Genomic DNA, 12,382 nt, shown 5'->3' with positions numbered 1-12,382 from the left:
TGCTTCCTTTGGGACATGCACCGACAGGTCTCGCCCAAAGCTGTACTGGACAGATGTGGGGTTTGGTTTTTTCCTTATGGTGCCCAGGAGATCACTTTTGGATTCAGACTATTTCCACTCAAGATGAGTAAATTGTAGGGTCCTAGTAATCCCCCAGAGAATGTAGCAGGGCACAAGCTACTTCTGCCTCACTTGAGCACCTGGCGGCAAGGTCAATTAGGACTGTGTAATCAATATTCAATACTTTTATAACTTCATCCAGATGCTGATAGCAGAAGAGCATTGTCCATACGTTTTGTTGTTGTAAATCCTTTCACAAAATCGAACAGTTGCCAAGAATGTGGAAACATTGAAGTAAGAGACAATGATAATGGAATAATTAATACCAGGTGGACTTCTGCACCTGATACCAGTCAGCATGCCAGTGAAACAGAGCTGTTTATCTTGAGGAATACTACAGCATATGTCGGAGTAGCATCAGCATCTTTTCAAACATTATTTTGATCATTTTGAAAGCCCCTAATGTGTTGAGTTTCTTACTGTGATTATTCTTATACATTGCAACAAGATCCTTTTTTGTTAAAGATTTCCTGAGAAGGAAATCTGAACTTTGCTCTCCCTACCTCCTCTGGTTTGGCAAATTTTCATTAAAACTTATAAGTAAACAGTTATTTAAATGCTGACTAAAGATCATTGCTTGGCTGCTTTTAGAAATCCTTGCTATTTTCAGGCAATGAAAAATAACGAAATACTATTTTCTTAAGCATTATGTAGCTATTACAGTAGATTTTTAGAAATTATTGCCATTTCCAAGGCTGAATTTATTAGTTTGGTTTTTAAGGTTGATACTTTTCCAAGGAAGCCCCAACTTCCCTCCATTGTGTATCTGCTTTTCCTAATGTGAGAGTTTGAGGTTTGTTTGCTTTTAAGAGGCTGTGAAAAGTCACTTGAGCATCAGCTCAGTCTTTGGTATGGTGGTGCTCCCCTCTCTAATGGGGGAGTGTGTTTGTGTGTGTGTGTGTGTAGCCTATATTGCGTGTATTTTGTTTTGGCCATTTCATTCTGTCATATTTCTTCTAAGACAAACAATATTGTTCTCTTAATTATTCTTTTCTGTCATTTTCATGTAAATTTTTTTCTTCATTCATAACATGAGCTGCTTCTGAAGTGATAGAGCTCTGCAGCTCCGCAGAGTGGGGAAATTTTCCAGTTCTGTGGAACAAACTACCAACTGATCCTGGAGATATTTAAAATATGCTGCCTCATTTTTGTGTACTATCTTCCCTCTTCAGTGCACACTGATTGCCTCTGTGAGGTGTAGGAAAGTCCGGTCTGAAGGTGTAATAAGTGACCACTTGCTGGAAGTGTTTGCAGAGCCGCATGCTTCAGAGTGCTGTAGTCCTACCCGCTACCCCCGTTGCATGGATAGTCTCTGGAGCACAAGTCTGATGAGGAGCGGCTGAGGGAACTGGGGTTGTTTAGTCTGGAGAAGAGGAGGCTGAGGGGAGACCTTATCACCCTCTACAACTGCCTGACAGGAGGCTGTAGCAAGGTGGGGGTCGGTCTCTTCTCCCTGGTAACGGACGTTAGGATGAGGGGAAATGGTCTGAAGTCGCACCAGGGCAGGTTTAGGTTAGACATTAGGAAAAATTTCTTCACAGAAAGGGTTGTCAAGCACTGGAATGGGCTGGCCAGGGGGGTGGTCAAGTCCCCATCCCTGGAGGTATTTAAAAGACGGGTAGATGAGGTGCTTAGGGACATGGTTTAGTGGTGGGATGGCAGTGTTAGGTTAATGGTTTGACTTGATGATCTTAAAGGTCTTTTCCAAACTAAACAATTCTATGATTCTGTGAAAAATTGCCAAGTATAGATTTAAAATGGAGGGTGCAGGGACCTTGAGGCATCCAGTAATAAGATCTGCACTCACTTCTCACTTCATGCAGTGCAGTGAGGTGACTGTTAATCTCTCTCTCCCACCCCACAGATTGCAATTCCCCTGGTGCCAGCTTCCAGTTCATGGCCAGCACCACAGGCGTCAGTGGGAGTAATCTGACGCTAGGCATAAAAGGTGCCTCAAGGCAGGCAAGGTTGAAAACCTGGAGGGATTTCTTCAGAAGAAGGGAGGAAAGCTCTTCCTTTCAGCTTTGCATGCGTTGAGACTGACAGATGCACTGCAGGGGAGCAAATTTCTGGTAGTGGATCCATCCTTCAGAGCTCTAACTCACACTAGGAAACGCTGTTGAAGCCCAGAAGCGTAGCTCCTTTGTGCCGTGCCTCAGGATTCCAACACATTCTGGCACGTTGAACTTGGCACGTTGAACGTAATGCATGCAGGTTTATAGCGCTGATCTTGAGTTTCCGCTTGTATTGTTTCTTGCTGAGGGAGTATAGGGTGTGCAATTCACCCCATCAGATTTTACTGAGGAGTTATCCGCAGTCATGTGCGTGCTAGATCCTCTTGAGAAACAACATCTGTTTTCTGCAGTATTTCAAGTTTGAAATGGTTGTGGGTTGTCTTAACTTGTTTAATTAACAAAAGGATACAATTAGATAATGTGAATTACTTGCGCCTCTTGCCAAATGCAACATTAACTTCGTAAGCCACAGAATAGGGAGGTTTCCTCAATAGGGTGTTTGCTGATTTTTTTTTTTTGGTATCATCTGTTTTCTCTACTTTGCGTACGTATGGATTCCTCTGGTTTTCTTCCTCTATTTAGAATCCATGCTATGCCCGTAAAACAGGCACATCTTGTCTTATAGGTGAAAAAGACACTAAACATGAGTTGGATGTCGTCCTCAGGGCTGTCTGTTTTGCAAATCATGCCATTGTGCTAAGCCAGATAAGATGATCTCTGGTCCTATCAGGATTTTTCATACAGATAAATTAAAAAAAATATATAGAGATGTACATAGGTTTGTGTGTATACACACTTGAAGTAAAAGGCAGGATATGTCAATCACTGCTAGGCATTTGTATGATAAGTAAGGAAGCTAAGCAGCATAGTTCCTCTTGGGACCGTAACGAACCTGGCTAGCAGAGTCTTAGTGCTTGAATGTGCAACTGTTACGTAGACCTTACGGCCAACTAAAATTACAAGCCAACATGTAACTGTAATTTAAATGAAACTCCAGTGGAGCTCACTTTTGTATAGCTTCCTTAAAAATAACTGGCATCCTCCTTTTGCAAGGAAGGTCCTTATGGGTTTTTTGTTTAGTCGTGCAAGTAAACTTTTGGAAGATCATAAATACCTAGTATAAATAACAGTAGCCTTCAGGCTTTCTTAACTAAAATCGTATTTTATGTTCCTCCAGTTGTGCGTTTCCAGGAGCATAAATGGTCCTCAAGATAGTCGACTGTAAGACTTGCTGGTTTTGCCTCCTAAACATGAGTGCCACAGTAATAAATAGGCATTGTATTTTTCACATTGTCTTTCTGCAGTTGATTTGCTCTGGTGGATATGTAGACAGTTGCACAGTTTGCAAAGAAAATGGTTGAGTCCAGTGAGTTGCTACAAAACTAGTTCCTATTAATTCCTAAATTATGTATTTTGGGCAGCAGCTGGATGAATTCTTTGTAAAACTTTTTTTTGTTTTTCCCCCCTGCATAAAGCATTCATAAGAATTGCATTAAGTCTTAAGGTCCAAAGTTTATGCCTTATATATTCCTGCTCCCAGGGAAAGTGTGATAGTAATAGTTTTGGTCAAATTAGTGATTATTTTGGCTACCTCAACTCAGTTTGTAGTCTTAAGCGGATAATGTGTTGTCATTCACTGCTGCTTGCCCTGCTCTTTTCTCATGGCCACGCTGGGTGATGTTGTGTAGCTACCAGGCTATAATCCAGATGTTGTTATATTAGAGTGGAGGGTTGTGCTGATCTCCATGCCATATATAGAGGGTGTATATTGTATGAGATGCCTGGCAAGCCACCGTGTGACTATAAATTTCTGTAGTTTTTTTCATGCTGTGCATACCTGCTAATTACCGGTGATTTATGGTTTAGGCATATTTTCTCTTTCATTGCTCATTCTCCTTTTTTCAAGCTTTAGAAATGAAGTAATTTTAGTATGTAGTTATCTCAGAAAGCCTTGGAGAGGTGGAGGTAGCCTGCCAGCCTCTGTGCAGGTACGGTATGTGCTGCAGCCAGGGGGCAGGTCAGCACCCCCCCACACCCATGTGCAAAAATCTAGGCTCCGGTTACTTAGGGCAGAGAAGGTGGTGCTCCTGCGTTGTGCCTGCTGCAGTCAAGGCAAGCCTGTGAACTCGCTCGCTAATGCCTGCCTTCAGCATTTTGGAAAACAGCGAGAGGGAAGAGGATCGTGCTGAACCACAGCCCGGTGGAAACCCACTCAGCTGAAGCTTCCATTCAGGCTCACAGCGACTGAGCCCTCTTCTCTCTCCTGCGGTTTTGGCTGCAGGAAAGAAATGGAGGGCTGGCGAGGGACTAATCGGTAGTAATCTCCTCAGCCAGCCAGCCGTCTCCTCCTATTGACCTTGAAGTAATGAAAAAGGGATGGATTCTGCTGCATGTTACCTCTGCATGTCCAAATAATGAAAGCGGAGAGAAATGATCATAATTCTACACGGCTTTGCCTGTTTGGAAGTCTGGGCCATGGGGAAAATGGCAGGACGTATTTTATTTTCGCTCTGTAATTCACATAGGTATTCGCCCCAGAGTGTTCCCTCTGTGGTTTTTTTCCCTTGTACTTCATTTTACACAGCAGTAATTTTAATTCAGATGAACTCATTCCCTTTTGTTGACTTAAATTTTCAATATGAGAATAGTTGTATTCCCTGAACTGGCAATAAACTGGTTTGATATTCACATTTTATAGATGGATGAGATTTCCATTAGTTAATACAGTGGAGTTACACAGGTGTAGAACTGGGCCTATGAAAAAAACCAAACCCAAAACACACGCAGGACTTTTTTTTAACATTTCTTTTTTAAAAAGTAAGGAAAAGCTCCCCTAAACTGATTCTTGTTTTTATTATACAGGGAAAATGAAGACCAGCCAAGCTTGTAGATATATTTAAAAAAAAAAAAAAAAAAAAGAAGGGGGAACCTGGAATTTGGGAGTTTACTTTCGGATGTAGAACTGCCATACGCAGAGTATACAGAAAGTTGTCTTTGGCAATTTGTTCATTCCCCTCCCAGTGAAATGAAATTCATTAAGGCAATTTCTTGTCAAGCGTTAACTCATGAACTGGGATGAATCTGAGACAGAAAATAATTCAGTAACCCCAATAATGTAGTAGTCCAACTAGCGTGGCCAACAGATAAAGAATAGTAGCAAGGTGGTTTAGTACTTAGCCAAGATGCCGAGGCAATGTCAGCCAATAAAATGATGTCATGCGATCAGTGGCAGGGTTTGGTCAATGCAAACTGACAGTTTTGTCTTTTAATCTTACTGCGTGCAGTAACAAACGTTATTGGGAAGGACTGCATTTAAAAACAGAGGAAATGTACTGAGCCTGCTAGAAGAGCATGTTGCGTTGTTTTTTCTCAGAGCTAGATCTCAAATGAGATGATGGCTGCACCGGTTCTGAGCTCCCGAAGCACCTTTCCTCCTTCCCAGCGTGGGATTAACCTCTGAAATGGCAGCAGAGCTCTCTGGAGTAAATGGGACTGTGGTGGAGGGATCGTACGATTTGCTTGTATTCCCACGATGGAAATGTTATGCGAGCTTTCGGAGCGAAGCTGAAGCGTAAGGGAGATGCTAACCCGATCACTGAATATGCAGCAGAACAGGTTGACTTATGAAGAAATACAGCCTGCTCCAGCCCCAGGGAGGGCTGTAAATCTGGCTCTGGAGGAGCGAGGATGTTGGTCATGTATTTTTCCTCTTTTGAGGCCAATTAGCCTGTTAGAGTTTGCCTTTGGCCAGAGTAAACACCGTAGCTGAGCTGTGCTCCTTGGGGAATTAGGGAGGACGGAGGGAGGAAGCTGCCCAGCCCTGTGCTCTCTGCTGGGAGGTGATACTGGCCACGGTGTGTTCTGGCTGCTCTCCTGCAGCCTGTGGCCTGGTGGTGACCTGGTCATGCAGTAAGCAGATTTAATTCATCACCCAACCAACCCTGGCCACAAAAACGTGGGTTTTTTCATCAGTTCAGTATGTTGAATGAGGTTGGTTGCAGCAAGATGCCAGAGCCAGCTCCAAGGGGAAATCATCCCAGGGGCTCACAGAGTGAAACTGTCCCCTTGCAGCAGTGGGTTTTGGCTCACATCGTGAAAACATACCCTAACCTGACCCTTTCCTTAGGTTATTGTGTTTGAAGTGTTTCTTGTACTCAAATCAAGGTGGTGGTGGTTTTTTTTTTCCTTACACAGCCATGTTTGAAAGTTATCTCCTGGGGTCAGATCAACGACCAACCATAATGAATTCTGCTGACTTGCCCCAGCTAAAATTTTGCTCCTCAAAATCTAGCATCTATTAAACAGGTTTTAATGCTTAAAGGCTCTTAGCCAACAAACAGGTGAGCTAAGTTGAACTCTGGGTTTGTTTCCAGGGATTGTAATGTCTTTCATCTCTTTGGGTATTAATATAGGGCCTAATATAGCAGGGCCGTCATCCGCCTCTGAGGTTAAGATATCAAAAGGATTTATGCGGTCCCAAATGCCATTTTTAGAGTGCCTCGAATTAGTGGAAAAACAGTGAGATGTTCAGGGCTTCTAACTGTCATCTTAGGAAGACTTAGGGTGTGAATCCGAAGTGGTTCAGGTTGATCCAAACTGGTCCTGCCGTAACCCCACAGTCACAGCCTTTACCCTGTGCCAGTGGCTGGCACTGGGGCCAGGGAAGCCCCTCCTGGCTCAAGTTGCTGAAACAGGAGAAGATGAAGCAGACTGAAAAATAGCATTATTCTGCTAGACCTGCTCTTCAGACATCTCCTTTGCAAGGGAGAATGGGGGAGTCCTGAGGTGGGGAGGTGAGAAGCTGGAGTACCCCTGATTTACAGTGGCTTAAGCTATCGTGGACCGGCACCTCAAGATTTCCATGTCACCCATGTGTATTTAATTGCTGCTAAAATGCCAATTGTAAATAATAGTATAAGTAGTGTGAGCAGGGCTGTAGTTAACTGTGTAATTTAAGTCCATGAAACTATTTACGTGTTTAAAAGTATGCAGATGCTGGTGTCTTATGCTAGATCAGGATCTTAATTATGCATAGTTTGAGGTAATTGGGTTGCCTTAGCTTCATATCTCAACCTGCTAATTCTAACTACTAAATTAGGATTCAACTGTAATCCATGTATGTTTAGTTCAACTATTTCAATTTGTTCCTTACATTAAGTAATCAGTCATGAAAGTGTTGCGATTAATTCTACTCCTATATTCTGGTTTTCTGTGGGAGAGGTCTGAGTTCAACACATTCATATCGCCAGGTGGATTCAGGCAGTTATGTCCTTGCCCTTTGCTGTGTGATTTTTCCCAGTAGATATAAATGGATAAATGTTCTGGATAAATATTCTGAGGAGCAAGTAAGTTCCAAAGTGTCTTCATTTTCTTAAGGAGTTTATTCTTAGGTTGCTGTGCTAGCCTGTATTTTGTGGCTTTTATTTTCTTTCCTGTCTCTTGGAAGCGTACGCTGAAAAATGAATTGAAAAAGTACCAAGCTTGACATTTTTAACAGAAACAAAAAATGCGGTGAAGATCACATCTGCAGTTGAGTCCACAATGAACAATCCAGCCTTTCTCTTAATCCAAGGTTTACATGGGTGGAGTGATTATCTGCTTACAGGTGCAGGAGTGTAACTTCATTTTATTGTTCCCACAGATGAGCACCATGCCAGGACTGCCCACGAGGCCGTGCTTCTATGACATTGACCTTGACCCCATCACAGAGCAAGTGAAAGGATTGTTTTGAGAGTGACGTCCAAATTCAGGTCAGTCAACAGCCTTTATTTTCCTGTCCCAGCTTGGAGGAGGATGTTTGTCTCCAGTATGTATATAAAAGACGGTCATCGGGAGTTTATCTAGGCCCTAGTTTCATCGAGGGCTTCACACAGTTTGGGGGGATTTGGGGGAATATTTCATAACGTGCACTTCATCGCATGGGTTTCTCATTTGCTGAATGGTGGCCGGCCCTTTGCTGGTGCACATTGATGGTGCCTTTTGGATTTCCTGGCTCTGGCCGTTTGGCGTGAGGAGGAGCTGGCTCTGCAATTGTACCGCTCTTGGCTAAGGAAAAAGTCAGTCTGAAGAAATGGTGTCAGTCACCTCAAAAGAAATAATCTAGCTCATCTTTGATACTACCTCATGTGGCAGCGTGTTTCTGGCATTACCTAGATATCAGGAGGAATGTTCCTCAGCTGGTTCATGAGCTTAGCTTTGGTTTTTCATGGGTTTTTTCCTGATTGCTGTCATCTCTCTCAAATGGTAATAAGCATTTTGGGAACACAAATCTGTCCTCTTAGCCTGTCTGTTTTTCATGCTGGGTTCTCTCCCTTTTCCTTGAAGGTTGCGGTTCCCCTCCCGCCTCCTCCCCTTCTCTAAGCACTTAATCTTCTTGGTGTCCTGCTTTAATTTTGTATAGCACGTGTTCCTCTCTTAAAAATCCAGGTTGTTAGGAAAATATTCCATGCTACTCCATTTTAACCTTGTAACATAGTAAGTGGAATAAGAGAGGATGAAACCCTGACTGAATCAATCCACGTGTATCTGTGATGGGACTCCCTCCTCTCAGCACTTAACTCTCTCTCCCCAATAAATTGGTCTGCAGAGTAATGGTTACTTTTACACAGAACAATATTACTATGGGCTAATAGGACTGTGATGGGACCCCAGGTCAGCCACAGCTTTGAGGTGGATGTGCCTAGGCGCTTGAGCTCTGTGCAAGCAATCCTTGCCTACTCTGGTTTGAGGGAACCGGCTTTCATTTTCTGTTTCTGTGTTTCCATGGATTGTTTGGAGGAGGGGAGAGGTTTGCACAACCCAACGAGATTACTGATCGGGCCTGAAAGGAGGCTGTAGTGAGGTGGGGTCGGCCTCTTCTCCCTGGTAATGGACGATAGGACGAGGGGAAATGGTCTGAAGTCGCACCAGGGCAGGTTTAGGTTAGACATTAGGAAAAATTTCTTCACAGAAAGGGTTGTCAGGCACTGGAATGGACTGCCCAGGGAGGTGGTCGAGTCCCCATCCCTGGAGGTATTTAAAAGATGGGTAGATGAGGTGCTTAGGGACATGGTTTAGTGGTGGGATAGCAGTGTTAGGTTAATGGTTTGACCTGATGATCTTAAAGGTCTTTTCCAACCTAGACGATTCTATGATGAAATTAACTGTCCCCTTGCTCACGCTTGAACATCACAGCATTCATATAACATCTGGTAAGACCAGATTCTGCCATTTCGTGTGTACCAGTCAAGACAAGTAAAAAGCAGTTAGCTTCAAAGTTAACCAGCAATCACAGGTAATTACTAGCTTATATGCAAACCATCACTGACTGTTCTGCTGCTGGGTAGCGTTAGGCGTACCATTTCTTGGCATATATCCCATCTTTGTTACTGATATGCATTATAAGTCTGATGGCTTCAGGCATACATATTGATTCATCATGTGTCAGTCATGTAATTACTTCTGAATTGTTTGAAATGACTGCAGAATCTTAATTTAAAATCTATATGCAGATTCACATAGTCTGCTTAATCAGGTGTTTACTGCCAAGTCTTACACAAATCCATCCCAACCATGGATCGGTGAGTTCTGAGGAACAGCGATAATTAAGCAGATTAAATACTCCATTCCAACTGTGAAGGTCTTTCATACAAAGTTGTGCATGAAATGAAAATGTTAAACTTGGCTCTTAGTCAGTGATGGTGTTTTCTCAGATGTAAAAAGAAACGCTAACGAAGTCACAAAAACATAATAGAGAGGAAATACTGTATCTATCCAACTGTTAATAAATTATTTTAATTTCGTTATGGAGGTATTGCTGGCATCAGACAGATGAATGATTCAGTAAGTTTAAGAATTTTAAAGAACAAAACAGCTTGATCGTATATATTTGTCCTCAGTGTAGGCACATACCTGTGTTCCTACCTCTGACAATCTAAGTAAACACCATGAGAGTATCGCAATACCTAGTGAGCACCACACAAGAGAGTCAGTGTTCATTGGCTCTAAAATTCATCTGGTTCATGGGCTAGGTTTGTACATTTCTCATCTTGCATAAAGAGAGAAACAATATTCCTGTGTAATCTTTACCCCCAACTTTCTGTAGAGAATTTTAGTGTTATTCTTTGCTTTCACACATTCACTGAAGTGAACCCACACTGTAGCTGATATGACGCTTTGAGGTATTTGTGGGTTTGTTCTGGTGATGAGGGATTTCTTTTTTTTTCTGCTTCATTTGACTTCTTGTCTTTGAGTTTTAGTGCGCAATGTAAACTTCCTAGTAATACGATATTCTGCCAACTCATTAGGACTGATTCAAATCTTTAAGATGTGATAATTGAAAAATATTTAAAGGTTTGTGGAAGAGCTGCAGATGTTTCATTATAAACATGCATGCAGAGCTGGGAACAGTTGTTTTAGCATGCAGTTTGTAGCCTTCCCTGCGATGAATAGGTTCACAACACTTGTGAAAGAGATAGATAGGGGAAAAAGTTCCTGGTGCCGGGGTAGCTGTGTGGGGCTCTCCCTGAGCTGAAACATTGGATGTCATTAGCCTCTCTGATTTTTCTCCACCACTTCACTGCGTTAATGAAGGAGCCGATAGTTCTCAAAAAAAATTTGCAGAATACCAGTCATTAGAATCTACTCTAAAAAGTCATACAAGCAAAAACTTTGTCAAGAAAGACAGCTCTGGTTTTTTTTCTGTTGACAAATAGCTAATACGTGGAACACACGATATTATAGTCGCTCTCTGTAGGAGTAACGTGCTCTGCTGAAAACCTGAAATGTTAATATCTGGAAATGAACCTGAAGGAATCTGGCTGCTACTTCATCACTGGCCACTACCCTATTTAAATTATACTGCCCAGCTCATACACTGAGAAAGTTGAAAGTGTTTCCATAGGAGCTATCATCTGCAGCTGGCACCAGTCAAAATAAGACTTATATGGAGACAAGTCTGCCAGTAGGAAGAAGTATTTTTTTTATTTAAAAAAAAAGGTATTATTTGCACAGTGAGAGGCATTTAGGAACCTGACACACTCTGCAAAAGTAAAGTCTGTTAAAGATCCTTGTGAGCCCTAAGGATCCTTCTGATTTAGGCAGCAGAAGCAGGTGCCTGCTCTTACTGTGCCAGTTCGTCTTTGGGTATCTGGGTTGACGGTGGGGGGGGTGTTTTCCTCGGTTGGTTGTGACTTAGTAAGGCCATGGCTGTCCACAGTTGCAGATATATTCTTGCACTTGTTTCCTCTTCAAACCTGGCAGAGCAGCAGAATGATCGTAATACACAGCGTGGGCATTTTGCCACCCTCAGAGCTTTTCTGAATGTGGGAGGAATCCCAGAGCTCTGACTGTGAGCATCTTCACGGCCGTAAAGAAGACCATGAGGGGAGGACGCTAAAACCAACGTCCTAAAATTGCAAACTATGTGTTAGATGTTTTTCATCTTCATTCATTCAGATATGGAGGGAAGGTGTTTGAAAGCCTTTTCTTTGCATCCACAAAATTGATTGTATGAAACAAAAAACTGACTTCTTTGTCTTGTTCCACAATATTGGCTTTCAGTGAGCAGCAATTACTACAATAATGTACAGTCTAAAATCCATATCATACTGGAATATGAGCAGAGATTTTTGTTTCTCTGCTAGTAGGGTTACACAGATAATAAATGGGATGTGCATGTGGCATAACTAAATGTTTTTGTTTATTATGGTTAAGGCAAAAATATCCAATTTCACTGCTAAAAAAACCAATGCTGTTAGGTTGTGATGCCTCTATTTTTATTTTTTTCTTTAAAGAAAGCAAGTATGTCTTGTTTCCACATATAAATTCTTCATCTTTCTCATTTCAGAAGCCTGGAAATTAAGAACTGCAACTTTCCTGTTTCCTGCAAGTAGGAGACAAAAATTAATCTGAAATATTCCTGTTATGTGTCTCTGGAGGAATGTCAAGATAGACCAAAGAGCAAAAGTTTACTCTTTCTTCCAACTAGTTTTTATGATGAAATATAGCTGTAAGGTTTAAAAAAAAAAGCAAGCTCAAGTTTTTCTTCCTGTAGTGCAGAAAGCTCTCTACTGGGGCTTATACATGTTTGTGGATAAAATGACATTGGAAAAGAGAGAAATTTTTCACCTTAGAGTTTTTGTCTTTTCTCAAAGCAGTTTATAGAAATATTTTTTCCTGTATCTTGGCCATCTAAAAACTTGCGTAAACATGATTATACTGTGTGATCAAGCCTCTTTCTCTCTGAAAAATACACTTTTGCTCCTGGC

The 12,382-nt window shown here is 42.0% G+C and overlaps 1 protein-coding gene across 1 annotated transcript in view; it reads left to right on the top strand.

Annotated features, from left to right (window-relative positions):
- MTHFD1L (methylenetetrahydrofolate dehydrogenase (NADP+ dependent) 1 like) overlaps nucleotides 1–12,142 on the top strand; it is a 158,033-nt gene extending 145,891 nt beyond the window's left edge. Inside the window, exons 27-28 of the mRNA XM_035902367.1 lie at nucleotides 7,777–7,885; nucleotides 11,962–12,142. Coding sequence (XP_035758260.1) covers nucleotides 7,777–7,866 — 90 coding nt within the window. The 3' untranslated portion in view covers nucleotides 7,867–7,885; nucleotides 11,962–12,142. The remainder of the gene's footprint in view (nucleotides 1–7,776; nucleotides 7,886–11,961) is intronic.
- The last annotated feature ends 240 nt before the right edge of the window (nucleotides 12,143–12,382 follow it).

Source organism: Egretta garzetta, unplaced genomic scaffold, assembly GCF_000687185.1.
Source record: "Egretta garzetta isolate BGI_Z169 unplaced genomic scaffold, ASM68718v1 scaffold139, whole genome shotgun sequence".
Classification (NCBI taxonomy): Eukaryota; Metazoa; Chordata; class Aves; order Pelecaniformes; family Ardeidae; genus Egretta; species Egretta garzetta.
The sequence above is the reverse complement of the archived record's forward strand: the minus strand, read 5'-3'. Positions and strand labels throughout refer to the sequence as shown.